Source organism: Haematobia irritans, chromosome 1, assembly GCF_050003625.1.
Source record: "Haematobia irritans isolate KBUSLIRL chromosome 1, ASM5000362v1, whole genome shotgun sequence".
Taxonomy (NCBI): Eukaryota; Metazoa; Arthropoda; class Insecta; order Diptera; family Muscidae; genus Haematobia; species Haematobia irritans.
Window position 1 is genome coordinate 158,803,434 of NC_134397.1, and position 25,669 is coordinate 158,829,102.

The window sequence follows — 25,669 nt, forward strand, 5'->3', positions numbered from 1 at the left end:
TTTAACAATCAATAGAAGTAAAAAAGATAGTTTTTTTCTGAGGATCAAAATTTTGGACAAACGAAGTTTTCTTTTGACATAAAACAAAATTATTTAACAACAAATAAAGCATATCAGAAACAATCGTTGCAACGCTTGTCCCAATTTTGGATTTATTGGCTCTTAACGAAATTTATTTACAATAAAGAAGATTTTCGTTTGTCTACAATTTTATTCCGGAGGAAATTATTTTTTCTTTGGGTGCCCTACTTTTCCCTATCTTTCTGGCGATATGCGAATACCGCGACAAACAACGACTGCTATCTGCCTTAGTTCTCTATTTCCTTTGAGATGACAGTTGTAAGATATCACCATATGTACACATGCATACAGTATTTATATATATATATTTGATTTAGACTAACTAAATTGAGTTCTCTTTGTTTTGTCAAAATCACCAACCCCCTCCCGCCCAAAAAAACAAAACAACCAACACTTGTGTCGTCTGTCTTCCTAAAAAAATGACAAAGTTATTATTGCTCTTGTTTGCTTTTGGCTTCAAGTGGCAGATGTTTCACTTCCATATCATAAAAGCCAACCAATCTACTCAATGGAATCAACCAAGGAAACCACGTAAGCCACCAACGACGAACTTTTCAAAAACACATCAACTTTTTTATGATGTGATTATCCGCAATGAATACGACAAAGAGTTGTATGGAGCTATAGTCCCAAAAAAAAAATAAATGGCAAACAGTGTAAACAGTTTTATGATATTCCACGGATTTTCTTTTTACGATATCCAGTTATCACAACATTGTTCATTTGTCTTTAGAATTTAAAGAAGGATAATATGGATGATATTGAAACAAAAAGAGAGATATTTGTGTCAAATTTTAAACAAATAACCACTTTTAACCCTTTGAAGACCGATGTCCACTACAGAGGACATTCAATAACTACACCAAACTCTAACTCCCCAATTCAATGCTAGTTTAAAGTAATGACTGTAATTTAAATACGCTCTAAATATTTTCCAATTCACCCAAAGAAAAGTAGATTTCTAAACTGAATTCGTACATAAAATTTTAAGTACGCAAATACTAAGTTATACTCATATTAAGTACAGGGTGTGCTTATTTGTGTAATTCTAGTACTTTAAGTTTGATTTAAGCTTGGTTTGAGTTAAAACAATTGTTACTTAATTCTTCTATGAGAGTTAGGTACTAAGAGCACAAAATAGAGTTTTTTCCTCGATGCTCTCATCACTTTTCAACCCCCGAAAACTTTTTTGTTTGCTTGTAGTGGCAGTGGCTTAGTGGCTTGTATTTCGTTTGCTATCTTAAGCCGACTATGGCTTAAGATAGCGAAACTTTAGCTTGATATTGCTTTATTGAGTCATAGCAAATGAGAATGAAACTTGAATTTTATAAAATTTATAAAATTAGAATTTTACCAAAATTTTTGATAAAAATAAAATAAAGATCGAATAGAAATAATTTTTTTGCAATTTTTATACCCTCCACCATAGGTTGGGGGGTATATTAACTTTGTCATTCCGTTTGTAACACATCGAAATATTGCACATAAAGTGTATATATTCTGGGTCGTGGTGAAATTCTGAGTCGATCTGAGCATGTCCGTCCGTCCGTCCGTCTGTTGAAATCACGCTAACTTCCGAACGAAACAAGCTATCGACTTGAAACTTGGCACAAGTAGTTGTTATCGATGTAGGTCGGATGGTATTGACAACGGGCCATATCGGTCCACTTTTACGTATAGCCCCCATATAAAGGGACCCCCAGATTTGGCTTGTGGAGCCTCTAACAGAAGCATATACGATCCGGCTGAAATTTGGTACATGGTGTTGGTATATGGTCTCTAACAACCATGCAAAAATTGGTCCACATCGGTCCATAATTATATATAGCCCCCATATAAACCGATCCCCAGATTTGGCTTGCGGAGTCTCAAAGAGAAGAAAATTTCATCCGATCCGGCTGAAATTTGGTACATGATGTTGGTATATGGTCTCTAACAACCATGCAAAAATTGGTCCACATCGGTTCTTAATTATATATAGACCCCATATAAACCGATCCCCAGATTTGGCTTGTGGAGCCTCTAAAAGAAGCATATTTCATCCGATCCGGCTGAAATTTGGTACATGATGTTGGTATATGGTCTCTAACAACCATGCAAAAATTGGTCCACATCGGTTCTTAATTATATATAGACCCCATATAAACCGATCCCCAGATTTGACCTCCGGAGCCTCTTGGAGGAGCAAAATTCATCCGATCCGGTTCAAATTAGGAACGTGATGTTAGTATATGGTCGCTAACAACCATACCAAAATTGGTCCAATCACACAAAAATTGGTCCATATCGGTTCATAATCATGGTTGCCACTAGAACCAAAAGTAATCTACCACAATTTTATTTCTATAGAAAATTTTGTCAAAATTTTATTTCTATAGAAAATTTTGTCAAAATTTTATTTCTAGAGAAAACTTTGTTAAAATTTTATTCGATTCATAACAAAATTTTCATCATTTTCAAAATTTTATTTCTATAGAAAATTTTGTCAAAATTTTATTTCTATAGAAAATTTTATTCAAATTTCATTCGGTTCATAATAATGGTTGCCACTCGAGCCACAAATAATCTACCAAGATTTTATTTCTATAGAAAATTTTGTCAAAAGTTTATTTCTATAGAAAATTTTGTTTAAATTTTATTTCTTTAGAAAATTTTGTCAAAATTTTATGTCTACTTTGTCAAACTGAATTATATACGTACACCCAGAGAAGGAATATGATCACCTCAAACATGTTTTAAGAGCAAAATATTATTTTTGGGTGGTGACCATGTACCATGGTTTTCGCAACCATGTTATTTTCTCGGAAATCATGTATCTGATTTCGGCAAGCAGGTTATATTTGACGAGAAAATAACATTTTAGTGACAAACATGTTACATGGTCACCATACAAAAATAACATTTTGCTCTTGAAACATGTTTGAGGTGATCATATTCCTTCTCTGCGTGTATTGGATCGTTTTTTTTTTTAATTAATATATACCACGTATGGACTTAAATACAATTTAGAAGATGGTGTTAGGAGGTTTTAGGATACCTTGCCATCGGCAAGCGTTACCGCAACTTAAGTAATTCGATTGTGGATGGCAGTGTTTAGAAGAAGTTTCTACGCAATCCATGATGGAGGGTACATAAGCTTCGGCCTGGCCGAACTTACGGCCGTATATACTTGTTTTTACTAACATTGTGTTCCAACCTAGTGCATTAGCCTACTTAAATTTTGAGTCTATAGATTTTGTAGAAGTCTATCAAATTCTGTCCAGATCGAGTGATATTTAAATGTATGTATTTGGGACAAACCTTTATATATAGCCCCCAACACATTTGACGGATGTGATATGGTATCGAAAATTTACATCTACAAAGTTGTGCAGGGTATAATATAGTCGGCCACGCCCGACTTTAGACTTTCCTTACTTGTTTCATAATAATATCGACGATTTCCACTAAAAACTCACGAAGATTTTCTTACTCACGCGAGAGTCACGGGATTTCTCGTGAGTCACGACATTTTTCATGAGTCACGACATTTCTAAGAATTAAGATTTTTCCGTTGTGAGTGTGCGCGAGTAAAATATTACTCAAGTGGACACCTCTGCTACTAAAGACTTCCATCCACATTCGAATTACTTGGTTTGGGGTAACAGTTGCCGATGGCAAAGTATCTTAAAAGGATGAAATACAATATGGTTGATATATACTGTAACCGATTTCAGTATACTATCATTTCGTAAGTTTTCGTCCGACATTCTTAGAGCCCTCCACCATTTAACTGTGAATAAATATTTTATTTCTCAAACGCAAGCCAACTCAGGGGATCGGTTTATATGGGGGCTATATATAATTGTGGACCGATTTGGAGTAACTTTTTCATGGTTGATAGATTAACACGACTTTCCAAATTTCAACCGAATGAAATTTGCTTCCCAAGGAGACTCCGCAAGCCACATCTTGGGATAGCTTTATATGGGGACTTTACCTAAAAGTGGTCCAATATGGCTGATTTGGAATACCGTCCGACCTACATGAATGACAACTACTTGTGCCGAGTTTCAAGTCGACAGACGGACGGACGGACATCGACTCAGAATTTCACCATTACCCATAATATATATACACGCTCACAAAAAATCGCTTCTGTAACATATACTCCCAAGCATATTTTGCTTCAAGCATATACATTTTTGGGTATTGCCCAAACATTTATATGTTTGATCTCTTCCAATATATAATATGTTTGAAAGCATATTGGTCTAAACAATATATATTGGGTAGTCTAAGTTCCAAACATTTTGTATTTTTGCATCCAAATTCAATAATGTTGTCTTCCAAAAAACAATATGTTATTATGTGAACATATAATATGTTTGGAAGCATTTTGCACCCAAAAATATTATATGCTTAAAAAAAATTCTCCTAAACAATATTGTGCTCAAAATTTTATTTATTTATTTATATATTTACAAACATAATGAATTATGAAAATAAACAGGTAATAGAGGTGCTAACAACATAGGTTTTCGACCTGAATGCTCAAAATTTTGTTTCTGCCTAATTGTATATTCCCTTCACATCTCACTTCCACGAGATTTTTTAGTTCTTAGCACCTTTTTCTGTAATACAAACATTGTAGAAGAAATTATTCAATTTTATGATTTTTTTATTTTAATTTTACCTTTTGCCGGACGGGGATTCGAACAGCTAACCACACAGTTTGTAAGGATCAAAGAAGTAGCTGATCAATTGCCCAAGGGAAAATAAAATGTTAATAAATAAAATGTTAATAAAAAAAAATAACAAGCAACAACCACCAACTTAATTCAATATCGCTCCCTGTTAAATAGCGCTCCAAGCTACTAAACACATATATGTTTATAGGCTATTTCTAAATTAATATATGTTTGCATCCAAGCATATTATATTTACAAACATTTTATGTCCCAAACATAATATGTTCTAACATATTAACATATATGTCCCAAACATGTTATGCTAGTTTATGAACATTATATGCTTGCAATCAAAAATATTGTGTTTAAAAATTTGTGTTCCAAACATATAATGTTTATAGCCAAACATATGAAAAACAGTCTTTTTCATCCGTGTACTATGTGGGGTCTGAGACAAATAGTTCGATGGTGGATGGTATAAAAATCAACACCAGAAATGATCCGAAAAGTGAAGACCTGTGGTATAAAATTTGCTCATGAGCAGAACATATCGCGAACATGATAAAACCATTGAAGTTCCAAAACAAAAAAATAGAAATAGAAAATACGTTATTTGGCGGTTAAAGTCAAAATTTAAATTTCGGACAATTCAATGTCGCAATAAAGAGTAGAAAGTCAATAAAAATTAATAATAATAATGAAAATAAAATTAAAAATTTCACGCTTGTGTTTTTCACGTCCATGGAAGTTGTTTTTGATAAGATTTTGTATTAGGAAATTACGAGTTTAAATGGCAAAAAATATATTTATACAAAAATATATTCCGAAAATAAAAATGATATATAACAAGTATATATAGCAGTAAGTTCGGCCGGGCCGAATCTTAAATACCCACCACCATGAACCAAACATTAGGGTTTCCTTTGAAATTTCAGGAGGGCTTGAGGACTTGAGGACACTTCCCGAAGGTAAATTTAAAGATTTCACCTATGAGAACTATATCAGATTCTGGATTTATAAGAATCATTTTTGTTTGAGTTTTAGAGGAAACATTAACATCTCTTGTAAGTGTGCAAGAAAATTATAAAATAACGTCTTGATTTGAAATCTTAAATTTGTAGAAGTAAAATCTGGAAATTTTACATTGAGTTTCAAGAAATTTTCGTGATCAGTGCGCCTTCTACACCCTCAAGAAGTGAAGTCGGTCTATATGGAGGCAATACCAAATGGACCGATAAAAACTTAATCCGATACACGTTTTTGTGAGCCTAAAATACCAGAATATTTACAATTTCAGGCAAATCAGATAAAAACTACGGCTTCTAGAAACCCAAGGAGTTAAATCGGGAGATCGTTCTTATGGGGGCTATACTAAAATATGGGCCGATACTCACCGTTTTCGGCACACCTCTTTATGACCCGAAAATACCTCTAGATTTCCAATTTCAGGCAAATAGGATAAAAACTTCGGATTCTAGAAGCCCAAGAAGTAAAAACGGGAAATCGGTCTATATGGGGGCTATACCAAAATATGGACCGATACTCACCATTTTCGGCACACCTCTTTATGGTCCTAAAATACCTCTAGATTTCCACTTTCAGACAAATTGGAAAAAAACTACGGTTTCTATAAGCCCAAGACCCCAAATCGGGAGGTCGTTTTATATGGGGACCATACCAAAACCGGTACATGTTTTGGTATACCCACAATTTTTGGCACACGTAATTGTGGTCCTACAATACTTCTAGATTTCCAATTTCACGTAAATTGAATAAAAACTGCGGTTTCTATAAGCCCAAGAAGTAAAATCGGGAGATCGGTCTATATGGGGGCTATACCAAAACATGGACCGATACTCACCATTTTTTGCACACCTCTTTATGGTCATAAAATACCTCTAGATTTCAAATTTCAGGCAAATTGGATAAAAACTACGATTTCTATAAGCCCAAGACCCCAAATCGGGAGGTCGGTTTATATGGGGACTATATTAAAACCTGGACCGATATAGCCCATCTTCGAACTTGACCTGCCTGCAGATAAAAGACGAGTTTGTGCAAAATGTCAGCACGATTGCTTCATTTTTGAAGACTGTAGCGTGATTACAACAGACAGACAGACGGACGTCCGTCTGTCTGTCGTTATATCGTCTTAGAAATTCTCCCTGATCAAGAATATATATACTTTATATAGTCGGAAATCGATATTTCGATGTGTTACAAACGGAATGACAAACTTATTATACCCCCGTCACCATTCTATGGTGGTGGGTATAAAAACAAGTAAGTAAAGTCTAAAGTCGGGCGGGGCCGACTATATTATACCCTTCACCATTATGTAGACCAAAATTTGTGTTACCGTATCAACTCCTTCAAATTTGTTGGGAGTTATTATCAAAATGTATATTCCTATATACAAATATTTATATCTGAAACGATTTGGAGACAATTTTTTGTACTTCTACAAAATCGCTAGAATTAAAAATTAAATCGGCTAACATCCTGGGATGAAACATATGTATTCGAGATATAGGACAATTTGAGTAACATTTAAAATTTTTGCTGCTCAGCAGTGGCGATTTTACAAGGATATGTGGTCAATTGTGGGTTGTGATATATTATTTGGCAAATTCGAGTGATATTTCCACAAGCCGGAGCTTTATTTAAAATTCGACCATTCTGTGAAAAGTTTGGCATTACAGTGTGTAGAATATGACTACGATATGGGGATATCATCACAGAATTTTGTGTAAAATGTGGGTATTTTGGCCATAATATGAACCGATTTTGACCAAATTTGACATGCATAGTTAGAATAATAATCCTGCTAACATATCTTAGCAAAAAACGTAAATGGGAGAATAATTTTGGCCTCCGTGATCATATGGGTGTAAATCGGACAAAAGATATATATGGGAGCTATATCTAAATCTGAACCGATTTGGCTCATATTTTGCATATCTTACGAAAGCCCCAAATTGGCTGCCCGAAATTTTGAGAAAATACGTTTATAAATACGTCAATTATGACCAGATCGGTGATAAATATATATGGGAGCTATATCTAAATCTGAACCGATTTTTATCAAAATCAATAACGATTGTCTATGAGCCAATGAAACCTCTGTGCCAAAATTGAGGACGATCAGACTTAAACTGCGAGCTGTACTTTGCACACAAAATTACATATACAGACAGACAGACGGACATCGCTATATCGACTCAGAATTTAATTCTAAGACGATCGGTATACTAAACGATCTCAGACTTTTCCTTCTTGGCGTTACATACAAATGCACAAACTTATTATACCCTGTACCACAGTAGTGGTGAAGGGTATAAATATATTTTTAGAAAAAGATTTAATAAAAATTTACCCCTGGATTTGAACCTGCGTTCTTCATTTTTTTTATTCATTATAATAAAGAACATCTCGAGACGGAGTTAGAATGTTATACCATGGGGTCATATTACAATCATATCACAAACATTTGACGTTTCGATGCATGGTGTTCAATGGCGTATGTGACTGAGTGTGCTAGGCTTTTTTATGGTGCCATCTAACCCAGGTTCAAACCCCGGTCGGAGCGAAAAAGTTTTTCAACATGTAAAAGTTAGATAATTATAATATAAAAAGTGTAATAAAACAAAAGTTCTTTTATTATTATTTTTTTTTTTTTAATTTCATCATCCAAATGAACTTCCAAGGCAATCATCCAACAACAATGCAAAGGATGCGAAAACGAAGTACTTCCGACCGGATCCCAAGTTGAGGATCCAAACTATTTTTTGGAATCTCTTTTTTGCTGGATAGTAACGATCAGTATCGAAGTCCTTGGCAGACATATATTTCAACCGAGGACCATGGACATCCTAACAGAACTCCGCATCATCGTACTCAGAACGCGTCAATAACAGGTTGTCTGATAAGTCCCCGGTCTGACACAAAGATGGCGTCGCTAGTATTAAATGCATATTATTTTTATATAGTACCAACCTTCAAATGATTCGTGTCAAAATTTGACACGAATCATTTGTGTTGTGAGATAGAGCATCATTTGAGTTGTGAGATAGAGCATCTTTTGTGAAGCACCTTTTGTTATTGTGAAAAAATGGAAAAAAGGAATTTCGTGTTTTGATAAAATACTGTTTTCTGAAGGGAAAAAATACGGTGGAAGCAAAAACTTGGCTTGATAATGAGTTTCCGGACTCTGCCCATTGGAAATCAACAATAATTGATTGGTATGCAAAATTCAAGCGTGGTGAAATGAGCACGGAGGACGGTGAACGCAGTGGACGCCCGATAGAGGTGATTACCGACGAAAACATCAAAAAAATCCACAAAATGATTTTGAATGAAGTTGATCGAGATAGCAGAGGCCTTAAAGATATCAAAGGGACGTGTTGGTCATATCATTCATTAATATTTGGATATGCGGAAGCTCTGTGCAAAATGGGTGCCGCGCCAGCTCACATTTGACCAAAAACAATAACGTGTTGATGATGCTGAGCGGTGTTTGCAGCTGTTAACTCGTAATACACCAGAGTTTTTCCGTCGATATGTGACAATGGATGAAACATGGCTCCATCACTGCACTCCTGAGTCCAATCGACAGTCGGCTGAGGGGACAGCGACCGGTGAACCGTCTCCGAAGCGTGGAAAGACTCAAAAGTCCGCTGGCAAAGTAATGGCCTCTGTTTTTTGGGATGCGTATGGAATAATTTTTATCGATTATCTTGAGAAGGGAAGAACCATCAACAGTGACTATTATGTGGCGTTATTGGAGCGTTTGAAGGTCGAAATCGCGGCAAAACGGGCCCATTTGAAGAACAAAAAAGTGTTGTTCCACCAAGACAACGCAGGATGCTCGCAAGGAAAAAATTTGGCTGCAATGAAGAAGTGATCGCCGAAACTGAGGCCTATTTTGAGGCGAAACCGAAGGAGTACTACCAAAATGGTATCAAAAAATTGGATAGTCGTTATAATCGTTGTATCGCTCTTGAAGGGAACTATGTTGAATAATAAAAACGAATTTTGACAAAAATGTGTTTTTCCTTGTCAGACCGGGGACTTATCAGCCAACTTGTTAAAGATTAGCGTAAAACTGAAGCGAGGTGCTTAATTGCTTGCAATAGATTCGTTTCATTTTTACCGTTGGACATCGATGCCTGGCGCATTTTGAAGAGTATGTTTGTGCAATGGTTTTGTCGGCCATTTGAAGGTCATAATTCGTACCAAAGGTAGTCGATTCGAACAATTTATTATGAACCCATATGAACTAATGTTAATGTTAACATGGCTGTGAGAGGAAATATAGTGACATCCTGGTTTTCACGGAAACCTTTTTCGAGGTTGGACGTCTACTTGATTGTGCTCCGCAATAACTATTTTGAAATGAAATATCTGAGACTTTGCAATTGCGTGGTATCCTTTTGCACAATAGTTGGGTAACACAAATCGCCACCAACCCTAAGGATTCCGATACCATCATATCCGTTTCCCGTTACAATATCTTGATTGTCTGGAAATTGACCCGTGACGAAGATACCAACTACGGCTTCCCTCAGAAGCATTTGTACGGTCACTCTCATTTTATCAGTGACGTTGTGTTGTCCTCCGATGGCAACTACGCTTTGTCTGGTTCCTGGGATAAGACTTCGTGGGATTTGGCTGCTGGTAAAACCACCCGCCGTTTCGAAGATCACACCAAGGTGGGGAATTTTGTTTTATATGGTATTTACAGTTGATGTGAAAAAGAGGAATATAGCTTGGGGCTTTAGCTTGATCACGTAGAAAATTGGTTTATATGGGGTCTATATATAATTATGGACCGATATAGACCAATTTTTGCATGGCTGTTAGATGGCAAATGCTAGATAACGAAACAAGTTTCAACCGAATCGTTTAAAATGTACTTTTTCATGAAGCTCCAAAAGTCATATCTGGTGAAAGGGGCTATACCTAAAGGCTTTTCGATTTCGCATAACTTAATAAAGTCGATGTTTTGATTTTTTCATTTTTAAAGCATCGAAAAAATCGACTTTTGACTCTAGGGATTATTGAAAAGTCACATTTTTAGATTCCACAACATATCACATTTATTTTTCGACTCATAGACTATTGTCTTAAACGTCGATTAGATGAATTTGGCCTGAGAAAAATATTGTCGTGAGCACAAAGTTGTATTGACCTTAGTGTACGAATGTTTATTTTGCTTAACCGCATTTTTGTGATACTTTTGTATTGTTACTTTAACCAATAGCCGCTAAACCTTTCAATTAATGTGTTTTGACATTAGAGCTACGAGATTCGACTTTAAAATATGTATCTTCACTTTATCAATTTGTCCAAACTGATGGAATATCTCTGGTTCGGAATCAATATCAAAATCATTAGTATAACGACGAAATCTTTGAAAGCGGCCAAAGGTTTTTTTTCAATGTAGTTACCACTCATCATAGGTAGGTTAGGTTAGGTTAGGTTAGGTGACAGCCCGAAGTATCAGGCTCATTTAGACTATTCAGTCCATTGTGATACCACATTGGTGAACTTCTCTCTTATCACTGAGTGCTGCCCGATTCCATGTTAAGCTCAATGACAAGGGACCTCCTTTTTATAGCCGAGTCCGAACGGCGTTCCACATTACTCATCATAGGTAGCTCTTCTTGTATACACCTTGTAATCTTATGATGTACAAATAATATTAATTTTCCATGCATATATGATGATATTTCTAATGTTTATGAGCGTCCATAAGGCACCAAGATTCAATGTCATAGACAAACTTTTGCAATACTTCAATGTGTCTATAAAATATACAAATTTCCTTATTTATATTACTTAATTGCATATTAAAGCTATCAGCATATCTATCAATTACACTATATTAATAACACTATTACAAAAGATTTAATTTATTTTACATAAATTAATTTTACAAAAAAGTTTTTTTTATTGTATTCAGGATTAAGTAGAACATAGCTTGGTCAATTGATGTCACTCTTAATTAAAGGATAACAATAGTCCCATTGTAATGGGACAATACAAAGAGACAATTTATACGACTCCTTTTTCACCAGTATGTGTCTGTTGGGCATCGCAAACAACTATAGCAGACATCAATTAGTTGCAAATATATGATATAACAAGTATATACAGCAGTAAGTTCGGCCGGGCCGAATCTTAAATACCCACCACCATGAACCAAATATTAGGGTGTCCTTTGAAATTTCAGGAGGGCTTGAGGACTTGAGGACACTTCCCGAAGATAAATTTAAAGATTTCATCCATGAGGACTATATCAGATTCTGGATTTATAAGAACCATTTTTGTTTGAGTTTTAGAGGAATCATTAACATCTCTTGTAAGTGTGCAAGAAAATTATAAAATAACGTCTTGATTTGAAATCTTAAATCTGTAGAAGTAAAATCTGGAAATTTTACATTGAGTTTCAAGCAATTTTCATCATCAGTGCGCCTTCTACCCCCTCAAGAAGTGAAGTCGGTCTATATGGAGGCATTACCAAATGGACCTATAAAAACCTAATCCGATACACGTTATTGTGAGCCTAAAATACCAGAATATTTACAATTTCAGGCAAATCAGATAAAAACTACGGTTTCTAGAAACCCAAGGAGTTAAATCGGGAGATCGTTCTTATGGGGGCTATACTGAAATATGGACCGATACTCACCGTTTTCGGCACACCTCTTTATGACCCGAAAATACCTCTAGATTTCCAATTTCAGGCAAATAGGATAAAAACTTCGGATTCTAGAAGCCCAAGAAGTAAAATCGGGAAATCAGTCTATATGGGGGCTATACCAAAATATGGACCGATCCTCACCATTTTCGGCACACTTCTTTATGGTCCTAAAATACCTCTAGATTTCCAATTTCAGACAAATTGGAAAAAAACTACGGTTTCTATAAGCCCAAGACCCCAAATCGGGAGGTCGTTTTATATGGGGACCATACCAAAACATGGACCGATACACACAATTTTTGGCACACGTATTTGTGGTCCTACAATACCTCTAGAATTCCAATTTCCGGTAAATTGAATAAAAACTGCGATTTCTATAAGCCAAAGAAGTAAAATCGGGAGATGGGTCTTTATGGGGGCTATACCAAAATATGGACCGATACTCACAATTTTTGGCACACGTTATTGTGGTCCTACAATACCTCTAGATTTCCATTTTCAGGTAAATTGAATAAAAACTGCGGTTTCTATAAGCCCAAGAAGTAAAATCGGGAGATCGGTCTATATGGGGGCTATACCAAAATATGGACCGATACTCACAATTTTTGGCACACGTATTTGTGGTCCTACAATACCTCTAGATTTCCAATTTCCGGTAAATTGAATAAAAACTGCGATTTCTATAAGCCAAAGAAGTAAAATCGGGAGATCGGTCTATATGGGGGCTATGCCAAAACGTGGACCGATACTCACCATTTTTGGCACACCTCTTTATGGTCACAAAATACCTCCAGATTTCAAATTTCAGGCAAATTGGATAAAAACTACGGTTTCTATAAGCCCAAGACCCCAAATCGGGAGGTCGGTTTATATGGGGACTATATCAAAACCTGGACCGATACAGCCCATCTTCGAACTTGACCTGCCTGCAGACAAAAGACGAGTTTGTGCAAAATTTCAGCACGATTGCTTCATTATTGAAGACTGTAGCGTGATTACAACAGACAGACAGACAGACGGACAGACGGACATCGTTATATCGTCTTAGAATTTCTCCCTGATCAAGAATATATATACTTTATATAGTCGGAAATTGATATTTCGATGCGTTACAAACGGAATGACAAACTTATTATACCCCCGTCACCATTCTATGGTGGTGGGTATAAAAACAAAAAATCAAAACTAAAAGTCAATGCTATATATAGTACATATATGAAAGTATTATGTTATATACCAAACATTAAAACAGAGATGTCAACTTAGGATAGATTAAAAGAACATCCCAGGCCTTAGGCCTATTACAAGCCATCAAAAGCCTCAAAAAATATTCGTAATGATGTCCAAGCTGAATAGTCCCAGCAAACAATGGAGCACTATTTCAGGAGGATTGTTAGGGAGAGAGGCAGTACCAACTGCTTACAAAACAACCGAATCAACGCTGATTTTTGTGGGCGATGTCCCGTGTTAGAGCAGCTTCTACATAGCGCTGACCGCGGTTGCATCAGTAGGTAGAATTCTACCACAAATAGTAGATTTTGATACTGTTTGATAGATTGGTAGAATTCTTGATGTTTTAGTAGATTTTGCTGGATATTCCTCTAAAAATTTTCTATAGAAATAAAATTTTAACAAAATTTTCTGTAGAATTTTGACAAAAATTTCTATAAAAAACGTTAACAAAAATTCCCTATAGATATAAAATTTTGACAAAATTTTCTATAGAAATAAAATTTTGACAAAAATGTTTATAGAAGTAAAATTTTGACAAAAATTTCTATAGAAAAAAAAACGTTGACAAAAATTCCCTACAGAAATAAAATTTTGACAAAATTTTCTATAGAAATGAAATTTTAACAAAATTTTTCTGAAAAAAAATTTCCATAGAAATAAAACTTTGACAAAATTTTCTATAGCAATAAAATATTGACAAAGTTTTCTATAGAAATTAAATTTTGTAAAAATTTTCTATAGAAATAAAAATTTGACAAAATTTTCTATAGCAATAAAATGTTGACAAAATTTTCTATAGAAATAAAATTTTGAAAAAATTTTCTATAGAAATAAAATTTTAACAAAATTTTCGATAAAAATAAAATTTGGCAAATATTTTATAAAAATAAGATTTTGAGAAAATTTTCTATAGAAAAAAATTTTGACAAAATTTTCTATAGAAAAAAATCTTGAAAAAATTTTCTATAGAAATAATTATTTTATAGAAATAAGATTTTGAGAAAATTTTCTATAGAAAAAAATCTTTACAAAATTTTCTATAGAAATAAACTTTTTACAAAATTTTCTATCAAAAATAATATTTTGACAAAATTTTTTATAGAAATACAATTTTGACAAAATTTTCTATAAAAATAAAATTTGGACAAAATTTTCTATAGAAATAAAATTTTAACAAAATTATAACAAAATTTTCGATAGAAATAAAATTTGGCAAATTTTTTACAGAAATAAGATTTTGAGAAAATTTTCTATAGAAATAGAATTTAGACAAAATTTTCTTTGGAAATAAAGTTTTGAGAAAATTTCCTATAGAAATAAAATTTTGAGGAAATTTTCTATAAATTTTCTATTGAGGAAATTTTCTTTAGAAATTAAATTTTGACAAAATTTTATGTAGAAATAAAATTATGACAAAATTTTCTATAGAAATAAAATTTGGACAAAACTTTCTATAGAAATACAATTTTGACAAAAGTTTCTATAGAAATTAAATTTTGTAAAAATTTTCTATAGATATAAAATTTTGACAAAATTTTCCATAGAAATAAAATTTTGAAAAATTTTCTACATAAATAAAAATATGACAAAATTTTCTATAAAAAAACGTTGACAAAAATTCCCTATAGAAATAAAATTTTGACAAAATTTTCCATAGAAATTAAATGTTGACAAAATTATCTATAGAAAAAATCTTGACAAAATTTTCTATAGAAATAATATTTTGACAAAATTTTTTATAGAAATAAAATTTTGAAAAAATTTCCTACAGAAATAAAATTTAGACTAAATTTTCTATAGAAATAATATTTTGACAAAATTTTTTATAGATTTAAAATTTTGACAAAATTTTCTATAGAAATAAAATTTGGACAAAATTTTCTATAGAAATAAAATTTGGACAAAATTTTCTATAGAAATATAATTTAAAAAAAAATTTCGATAGCTGATGGCCTTAGCAGCCAACGCTACTTTTCTCTTTTTTATCATACATCTACTATATGATTAAAATAAACAATAAATAAATAGAAATAAATAAACAAATAAAATTTTCTATTGAGACAGAATTTTGACAAAATTTCCTATAGAAATAAAATTTTGAGAAAATTTTCTGTAGAAATAAAAATTTGACAAAATTTTCTATAGCAGTTTTCATCCGATTTGATTGAAAATTTGAGATCTTGATGGATTTTATATTCGTAAAAGTTGACTTATTGGGTTTCCGGACAGTCTCTAGCAATGCATAAGATTCGGTCTAGCCGAACATTGGGCTGTATATACTTGTTTTCAGTTTTGATTATCGTAGTGGCTACCTTCTTCCTCACCAGTAACGATGCCATGCAAAAAGCCTTTCCTTTGTTGCCTTTAGAGCGTCTGTTCCCAAGTGAAGTCTCTCGTCTTTAACCCAATTTCATTGCTTTTTAATCATTCGAATAGTTTCAATCGATGGGAAATAGCTTTCCGTGTAACTTCTATCGATTTTGCAAGTTCTTCTTGCCGTTTCATATGAGTCATCATCGAGTAATGCCTGGAATTCAGCATCTTCAAACTTCTTCGGTTGTCTTTGTCTTCACATCGAAATCACCACTTCGGAAACGAACAAACCACCTCTCGCACATTGAAATTAAAAGGGCTCTACGAAATAACGCCCCAATGAAATAAAGTCCCAAAGAGAAAATGAAATAAGGTCCCAAAGTTTTATACAGATAACAAAAACAACATTTTTTGGGGTGTTATTTCTTTTTTTTTGGGCCTTATTTCATTTTCTCTTTGAGGCTTTATTTCATAATGAAATAAAGCCGCAAAATAAAAAAATGAAATAATATCCCAAAAAAATATTTTTGGGGCTTTATTTCATTCTACTAAAACTTGCAGATCACAGAAAATTACCAGAATTCTACCGTTAGAAATACTCAACAACCTTTCAAGTTATGGGTAGGTTATAAGTAAGATAGTCAGTTCATAATTTGATTCGGTCGGTGCAAGTTCAAAAATGAATTACGAAATAATTTCGGGCGCAAGAAGAACGAGTGAACTTCTTTATGTTATAGAGCAAAAATATATATATATATATAAAAAATCAGTGTATAAAGATATAATTAAATACGAATGCAGACAAAAAACATGCAAAGCCCGTGTAAATTTGCTTCCCAATGGTGTCTGTGTGAAAGCTAAAAATTATGTTGAACATAATCACGATACCGAGGAGAAGGTATATACAGAATTTAAAGCTCTAAAAGACATTAAAGATTCATGTCAAGAGCTTGCTGCGACTTTTGGAAACGAAAAAACTGCGATAAGCAAAATTCGCACGGCCTATAGAAGAACTTGTGAGAGGTAAATTAAATTTTTCCCTTACAGCCCAATTTTTTGTTTAAGATATTTTTAAATTTTTAGCAACCAGGAAAGTACGAAAAATATAAATTTCTCGAAGATCCAAAGAGGATTACAATATTTAGTCAGGCCACACTTCATTTCATCGCCAGAGCGCCCAATCGAAGTGGTTGAAGCGTTCAACTTTGAAAGTGTGTGGAAACATTTTGGCGAGACTAAAGATGAATTGAGTCCCCGACATTTTTTTACGGCCTGTATTTCGGAGGAAAAGTATTCATTTTTCATTTTTTCTTCACTGAAAACGACGCAACTAGTCAGGGAAAATATTTTGCCTGCCAATAGAACTATTTTAATTGACGGCACTTTCAAAATTGTACCAAAGGGTTGTTTCAAACAACTTTTAGTGATATATATTGAATATTTTGATGAGGTTAGTTATATTGCACTCAACATTTCAAATTTTAATTATTTTAATGCTTTTAGATATTTCCAATGTTTTTTGTATTAATGGATGGAAAAACAAAAAAGATATATGATTCGCTTTTTCACTACATAAAGGAAAATATATATAATATGGAACCATCGGTAGTCATCACAGATTATGAAGAAGCGTTGAGACAATCGATCAAACAAGTTTATCCTGGAATAAAGATGGTTGGATGCTGGTAAGTAATATTGGGTTTAAAATATATAATTTTTAAATTGATAATGTTTATCAATTATGTCGAGGCAAATTTTCTCTATTAAACACCTCCGACTCTTATAATGTATGTTTGGTAAATGTTGAATATGTTTCAAAGAAGACTATCGTAATACATGAGATATTATCGATACTCTTTATTCATATATTTTTGGATTGATGTTTTATGGATGAGTTTTGAGAAATGTTTTTGCAAGTAAGAAAGACAATTTGGGCGATTGATTGACAAACTACATGTAAAAGTTGACATTTGATGAATATGTAGGCTAGAAAAAGAAAATTCGCGCGAATTTTCTTTTTCTAGCCTACATATTCATCAAATGTCAACTTTTACATGTAGTTTGTCAATCAATCGCCCAAATTGTCTTTCTTACTTGCAAAAACATTTCTCAAAACTCATCCATAAAACGTCAATCCAGTTTTGTATCGTCCGATACTGTTTTATTTATATATTTCGAAAAGCAGTTCTTCGTTTCAGATAACACTAATAAATTTAACATATTTTTATTACTAATAGGTTCCATTACTGCCAAGCAATTAAAAGAAATATGCGGAGCCACAAACAGCTTTTACAATATATAAAATCTTCGAAACCAGCTTCTGCAGAATACCACAAAATAATGGCGCTTCCACTCCTTCCACCAAATCTCATTGGGACCTCTTTTCGAGATATTAAAGGCAAGATATTTTTAATGGATAGTGAAGGTGTATTCCTACCATTTCTAAATTACTACGAAAGGCAATGGATACAAAAGGTGTGATATAGATTATTTTGAGTTACTCCAGTATGATATAGTTGCACCATAACTCTTAAAATCTTTTTCATATTGGGTCTAAAAATTTTAGCGTTTACAATCAAAAAACCAGGACTACTTCGGCAGTAGAAGCCTATAATGGTGTGTTGGGACGAAGTGCTGACAGAGGTGGAGACTTTTTTAAATTCGTAGCCGTCATACGCAACGAGGAATTCTTCAAAAATAGACAGTTCGAACAATGCGTTGAGGGTGGAGGAACTCTGTGCAAACGAAAAAAAAAAACAGGACGCGTTGCGTCACAGACTAATCGAAGAATCCACATTGCAGCTAAAACAAGGAAAAATAACGGCTGATACTTTCTTATCCCGGATGGTGTACGAACGGAATAAAATTTGTGTCGATATGGCTCCAGAAATTAGTATTTTTGAGGAAGATGAAGATACTTCGGAAGATGAGGCTTCAGAAATTTCACACCATGATTCAAATGAACATGAATGCATTGTTTGCAGGGATAGGAAATCAAATGTGATCTTATTGCCGTGTAAACATTTAAAGATTTGTTCTGAATGCAATTTAATTTTGCAAGCCAATGCAGTATCCAAGAATTTGGAAAAATATAGTTGTCCTTACTGTCGCCAACCGGTCAAAGACACCTTAATAGTATTTTTGTAATTTATAGCGCAGCTATGTTCATATATATATTGATTTACAATTTGAATAATAATTTGATTTATACTTATTTACGTATTGAATATTTATAGTAATTTAATTAATATGTATGCTTTTCAAAATTTGTCGTTTTTTGAATTCTATTGAATTAATTTTTTTGGTAAATAAAAACATGTTTAAATCCTGACTTTTTTGGTCAAAATTTTTGAGGTGTTATTTCATACACATTTGGGACGCTATTTCATATTTTGGGGCTTTATTTCATATTTGTTTTGGGGATTTATTTCGTTGTGAAAAAATACCCCAATTTTTGGGGCCTTATTTCATTTTCTCTTTGCGGTCTTATTTCATTGGGGCGTTATTTCGTAGAGCCAATTAAAAGTACACACTCTGAATAAGCTTCGGAGAGTAATTGATGAAATTTGTCTACACTTTTCTCCATGATGCTCATGTCTAGTAAAGAATGACTTCGGATCTTTCCCATTCAGATTCAGGCGTATTTATCACCTTTTTGATAAATATTTGGAGCGCCAATCCAGGTTAAAAAGTGGCGTATGTGTACCACGGTATCTTTTATAGTCAAATAGTATCAAAAACAGTACAAAAGTGTCAACTTTAAAACTTGACATATTGAGAGCCCGGGCAAATGACACATACTGATAAAGAAAGCTATGGATAGAAAGAATAATACATGAATATAAATATGTTCAGTATTGTCTGATGAAGCTCAATTTCTGGTTGACCGCGTGATTTATTTATGACATCTCTATATTCCACTCCAATTCCATAGCATATACATAACATATATGTATACCACCTCAAGCTAATGACCACTTTTCCCAGCAAGCAACGAAAAGCAGTGACGAATAACTATGACACTGTCTGCTAATAATTTTTTTTCGGACTTTAGGGCACTTACATACCTTTGAAATGAAATTTAAATGTGGGACGTTGGTTTTGTGAACTTTCGAACAAAATCACCTCTAGTACTTGGTCATGGTCGGTCCATCGCATACAACAGCTATCAATCAATAAAGTTTTTGAAATGAAAAACTGCAAAGGGGATTGACTAAAAGCAAAAACGTTTACAACATACGCCGGTACATGACACAAATGGATGACAATAGCAGGCGTTTAACAAGCATTCAGAAGGGATTATCCAACATACGGTTAGCTATGCATGTATTGGTAAATCCTTTTGAAGCAATCACATGGTATGTGAAAAATTATATCCTGTCATGCAGCAAGGGAAATCATGTCCATAGACTTGACTACACAAAAACAATAAAATCAAGGCCAATATGTACTAAGATGTTAAAGCATGATGTATGATTTGTTTTAAAAATTTTATCTAAGATTTTTTTAGACGAATTTTATCATATGCCATATGCAAAAAATGGAAAATTCATGCATTATTGAATCTACTAAACACATTTTTCACACGCTTAAAATCATTTGTTTTTCATATGTTCCAGTGTAAACAAAATATGTTCTGGTCTAAAGTTTTTAGCACAATATATATAAGTACAAAAATATAATGTTCCTGAATTAGAATAAAATGTTTGCGACACAAAGGTTGATATTTTTGAAGAGAGTTTATAAAAGACCCTTCAGTTCGTGGGACTGGTCCCAAACCGGTGGTTTCATTTGTCCTTTAATCGGTTAGGTGACCGTTGAAATTAACATGGAGTTGTCATACACTAAAAAAAATATTGTGGTGAGGTCAAAGATTTTATGTCTTTAAAATACGAATGCAAATTTAGCTTAGCATAGAAGACGCATTTCTCCAATATAAGTTTTTTTCCTTGTCCAAGAGTCGATAAACTTTACAATGAAGTCGTATTGTCCTTATAATTAAGCGATTTCATATAAAACTGGGTATTATAACATGAAAGAAAAAAATGTTTGCGCTAAGGTCAACTTGTCTTTAATAATTCAGAAAAATTCTTTAAATTTAATGAAATTATCTTTAAATTTGTTATCTTTTTGCATCTTGACTACAAAGCAAAAAATCGTTCAAATATAGGACATGTTTTTCAACACGTTAAGACGTTTTTTACCTAAAACATAGTTTAATTTCTACTGGAAGTCGATTTTGAATTTGGAAAATAAAGTTGTCGTTAACTCGTGTTTAAAGGACTTTGATAGCATATGAAGAAAAAAAGCTGAAAAGCGAAAAATTAAAATTTGCTTCCTAGAAGCAAGTACATGAAACCCAAATTTAAAAGAGAATTGTGTCTTAAAAGTATCCTTACTTTTATTCTCCACTTCTTTGGCTCGGAGTCAATACCAAAATTTTTAAAGTAAAGACAAAATCTTTGGAACCGGGCATGCTTTTTTCCAGTGTAGGAAAGTCAGTCAATTGTCCCCCACATAGGTACTGACAGCATAACAGAACGCCTTAACACACTCAGCCACAAACGCCATTGAACACATAGCGCCGACACGTCAATTTAAATGTTTGTGATATTGGTAGAAAATGAGCAAATGTAGGGAAAATATAACTGAAAACATTGAACTAAAAATAGAACTGTCCCTGTGATAGATGCAAAAGGACCAGAAAGGTGTTAATTAACACCATGATAGAGACAATTAAACCGGTTAGGGGATTGGTTCATTGTGTTCTAATGACAAATGCATGAAGTGGCTACCAACCGGCTAAATACAACCAGTCCCATGACCAGTATAGAAATAAACAAAATTTAACAAATAGACTAAATTTTCTATAGAAATAAAATTTTCTGTAGAAATAAAATTTTGACAAAATTTTCTATAGAAATAAAATTTTGACAAAATTTTCTATAGAAATAAAATTTTGACAAAATTTTCTATAGAAATAAAATTTTGACAAAATTGTCTATAGAAATAAGATTTTGACAAAATTTCCTATAGAAATAAAATTCTGACAAAATTTTCTATAGAAACAAAATTTTGACAAAATTTTCTGTAGGAATAAAATTTTGACAAAATTTCCATAGAAATAAAATTTTGACAAAATTTTCTGTAGAAATAAAATGTTAACAAAATTTTCTATAAATTCAATATAAAACATTTCTTTCGAATAAAACCATTTTTTTTATATACTAACCACAAAAATTTGATCAACAACTTTAAAATAAATTTTTTTAATTTGGTAGATTTTTGCTAAAATGTTCTTCAAATTTTGGTGGATTTTTTTGGCACGAGTGTCAACGTGATACTAATACTATAGATGTAAAATGAAGTATAGCTCCTATATGTATGAGATTTCTAGCAAAAACTCTCTTTTTCTGGCTCTAAACCTGTAAACGAACTGCTTCTATTCAAACTTTTTGAACGGATCGCCAGTTTTGGGGAAAAATCGGAAGTTGATTTTTTTATTTAGTAAAAAATATTCAAAATGCCGATAAATAAGCAAAATTGGCCGTCCTGGTCTTTTTGCAAATTAATCTGCAACTTTTGAATAGACAAAGATATCAACATGTGTGTGAAAGTTGAGCTGTTTTCCACTAAGTTTGCATGTTTGTGGGTACCTAGTGGGTTGATAAGCGTTGAATGTTGGTCACCTCCGGAATTTCAAAAAATTTCAAATTTTGACCAATCTTTTCGAAAAAATACCTGTAATTGTAACATTTTTCTAGACTTCACCCAACTCTCTTGTTTGTTTCTTATTGAACACTAAATAGAAAATAGTTTTAAGCATTTTATCGGCCTTTTTTATACCCTTCACCACTACTGTGGTACAGGGAATAATGTTTGTGAAATTGTACTGAAAAAAAAGCATACTCGGTTCCAAAGATTTTGTCTTTACTTTAAAAAATTTGGTATTGGTTACGAGCCAAAGAAGCGGAGAATACAAGTAAGGATACTTTTAAGACACAATTCTCTTTTAAATTTAGGTTTTGTGTACTTGCTTCTAGGAAGCAAATTTTAATTTTTCGCTTTCTCAGCTTTTTTTCTTCATATGCTATCAAAGTCCTTTAAAAACGAGTTAACGGCAACTTTATTTTCCAAATTAGGACTCGACTTCCAGTAGAAATTATGCTATGTTTGAAGTAAAAAACTTCTTTAAAATAAAGTTTTGAAAAACATGTCCTATATTTGGACGAATTTTTGCTTTGTAGTCAAGATGCAAAAAGACAACAAATTTAAAGACAATTTCATTAAATTTAAAGAATTTTTCTGAATTATTAAAGTCAAGTTGACCTTAGCCTATACATTTTTTCTTTCATGTTAAGATACCCATTTTTAAGTCAAATCTCTTAATTATAAGGACAATACGACTTCATTGATAAGTTTATCGACTTTTGGACAAGGAAAATAACTTTATTTTAGAGAAATGAGTCTTCTATGCTAAGCAAAATTTGTATTCGTATTTTAAAGACATGAAATCTTTGACCTCACGACAATATTTTTTTCAGTGTGTATATAACGCCAAGAAATAATTGTCATAGACCCATCTTTTAGTATACCGATCGGCTTAGAATTAAATTCTGAGTCGATATAGCGATGTCCGTCTGTCTGTCTGTCTGTCTGTCTGTCTGTCTGTCTGTACATGTAATTTTGTGTACAAAGTACAGGTCGCAGTTTAAGTCCGATCGTCCTCAAATTTGGCATAACGTTTTTCTTCGGGTCGAAGACAATTGCTATTGATTTTGGAAAAAATCGGTTCAGATTTAGATATAGCTGTTATATATATTTATAACCGATTTGATCATAATTCACGTATTTATGAACCGATGTTCTTCAAATTTCGTACATCTGAATGTTTTACCAGTCCTGTAAAATCTCCAAAATATCAGCTAAATCAGTTCAGATTTATATATAGCTCCCATATATATCTTTCGTCTGATTTGGACTTATATGGCCCCAAAAGCCAGAGTTTTGCCCTGATTTGCTTCAAATTTTGCACAACGAGTACATACGTTAATTGTGCCAAATTTAGTTGAACTCGGTTTAGATTTAGTTATAGCTCCCATATATATCTTTCGTCCGACGTGGTGTTAGTATATGGTCTATAACAACCATGCAAAAATTGGTCCATATCGGTCCATAATTATATATATATAGCCCACATATAAACCGATCCCCAGATTTGACCTCCGGAGCCTCTTGGAGGAGCAAAATTCATCCGATCCGGTTGAAATTTGGTACGTCGTGTTAGTATATAGTCTATAACAACCATGCAAAAATTGGTTCATATCGGTCTATAACTATATAGACCCCATATAAACCGATCCCCAGATTTGAACTCCGGAGCCTCTTGGAAGAGCAAATTTAATGCGATCCGTTTGAAATTTGGTACGTGGTGTTAGTATATCGTATCTAACAACCATGCAAAAATTGGTCCATATCGGTCCATAATTATATATAGCCCCCATATAAATCGATCCCCAGATTTGACCTCCGGAACCTCTTGGAGGAGCAAAATTTATTCGATTAGGTTGAAATTTGGTACATTGCGCTAGTATATGGCCGCTAACAGGCATGCAAAAATTTGTCCATATCGGTCTATAGTTATATATAGCCAATGGCCAATCAACCAAAAATTGGTCCATATCGCCAAAAATAATCTACCAAAATTTTATTTCTATAGAAAATTTTGTCGAAAATTTATTTCTATAGAAAATTTTGTCGAAAATTTATTTCTATAGAAAATTTTATCAAAATTTTATTTCTATAGATAATTTTGTCAAAATTTTATTTCTATAGAAAATTTGGTTTTGTTTAATATATCCCAAGTATGGACTAACTTACAATTTAGAAGACGGTGTTAAGGATTTTTTAAGATACCTTGCCATCGGCAAGTGTTACCGCAACCCAAGTAATTCGATTGTGGATGACAGTCTTTAGTAGAAGTTTCTACGCAATCCATGGTGGAGAGTACATAAGATTCGGCCTGGCCGAACTAACGGCCGTATATACCTGTTTATTTTACAAAATTCTCAAATGGCAAAGCACCTATCGCCGGTCATTTTTCCAATAAGCCTCATGTATCCACTAACTAACTGTAAAAGGTTTCAATTTCCCACCGGTAATCTTCTGAGAAATATGCAAATTACAAAAAAATTATGTTATTATAACTATGTCTCATTTTTTGGGATTTAAAAAGGAAATCATGGAAATCGGTTCATAATTGCGGATTTGGCAGCGGAAATAAAATTTCATATACTCGAGGTGACCAACTTTCAACGCCTATAGGCCAGCCCTTGAACCCCCTAAGGACCCACAAATTATGTTTTAACAGAAAGAGAATTTTATGTTGATATCTTTATCTATTCAAGTGTGGCAGAATTATTTTCAAAAAAGCGAGCGAACCTCAAGAGGAGCACTTTAATCCGAACCTTTTGAAATTTGGTACGTGATGTTAGTCGATGGCCTTGAACAACCACACAATAATTGGTCCATATCGGTTCATAATGTATAGCCCCCATATAAACCGATCCCCATATTTGCTTTGTTAAGTCTCTTGGAAGAGCACATTTCATCCGATCCGGTTGAAACCACGCAAAAATTTGGTCCGTATCGGTCGATGTAAACCGAT

At 33.2% G+C, this 25,669-nt stretch overlaps 2 protein-coding genes across 2 annotated transcripts in view; one reads left to right on the plus strand and one right to left on the minus strand.

The window, feature by feature from the left end:
• Sox100B overlaps positions 1–25,669 on the minus strand; it is a 158,056-nt gene that overhangs the window by 111,399 nt on the left and 20,988 nt on the right. The window lies entirely within an intron of this gene.
• LOC142219872 (small ribosomal subunit protein RACK1-like) lies at positions 10,047–17,196 on the plus strand. The gene is made up of 4 exons (XM_075288642.1): positions 10,047–10,102; positions 10,150–10,462; positions 16,564–16,623; positions 17,086–17,196. The coding sequence occupies exons 1-4, from the start codon at positions 10,047–10,049 to the stop codon at positions 17,194–17,196; spliced, it is 540 nt and encodes a 179-aa protein (XP_075144757.1).

What these genes read in the sequence shown, in the direction of transcription:
- LOC142219872 (XM_075288642.1), top strand. Translation starts at nt 10,047, where the DNA reads ATGGCTGTGAGAGGAAATATAGTGACATCCTGGTTTTCACGGAAACCT. An exon ending in GTTTCGAAGATCACACCAAG is followed by an intron (nt 10,463 to 16,563) that starts GTGGGGAATTTT and finishes TAAAACTTGCAG; the next exon opens with ATCACAGAAAATTACCAGAA. An exon ending in AACAACCTTTCAAGTTATGG is followed by an intron (nt 16,624 to 17,085) that starts GTAGGTTATAAG and finishes TTAAATTTTTAG; the next exon opens with CAACCAGGAAAGTACGAAAA.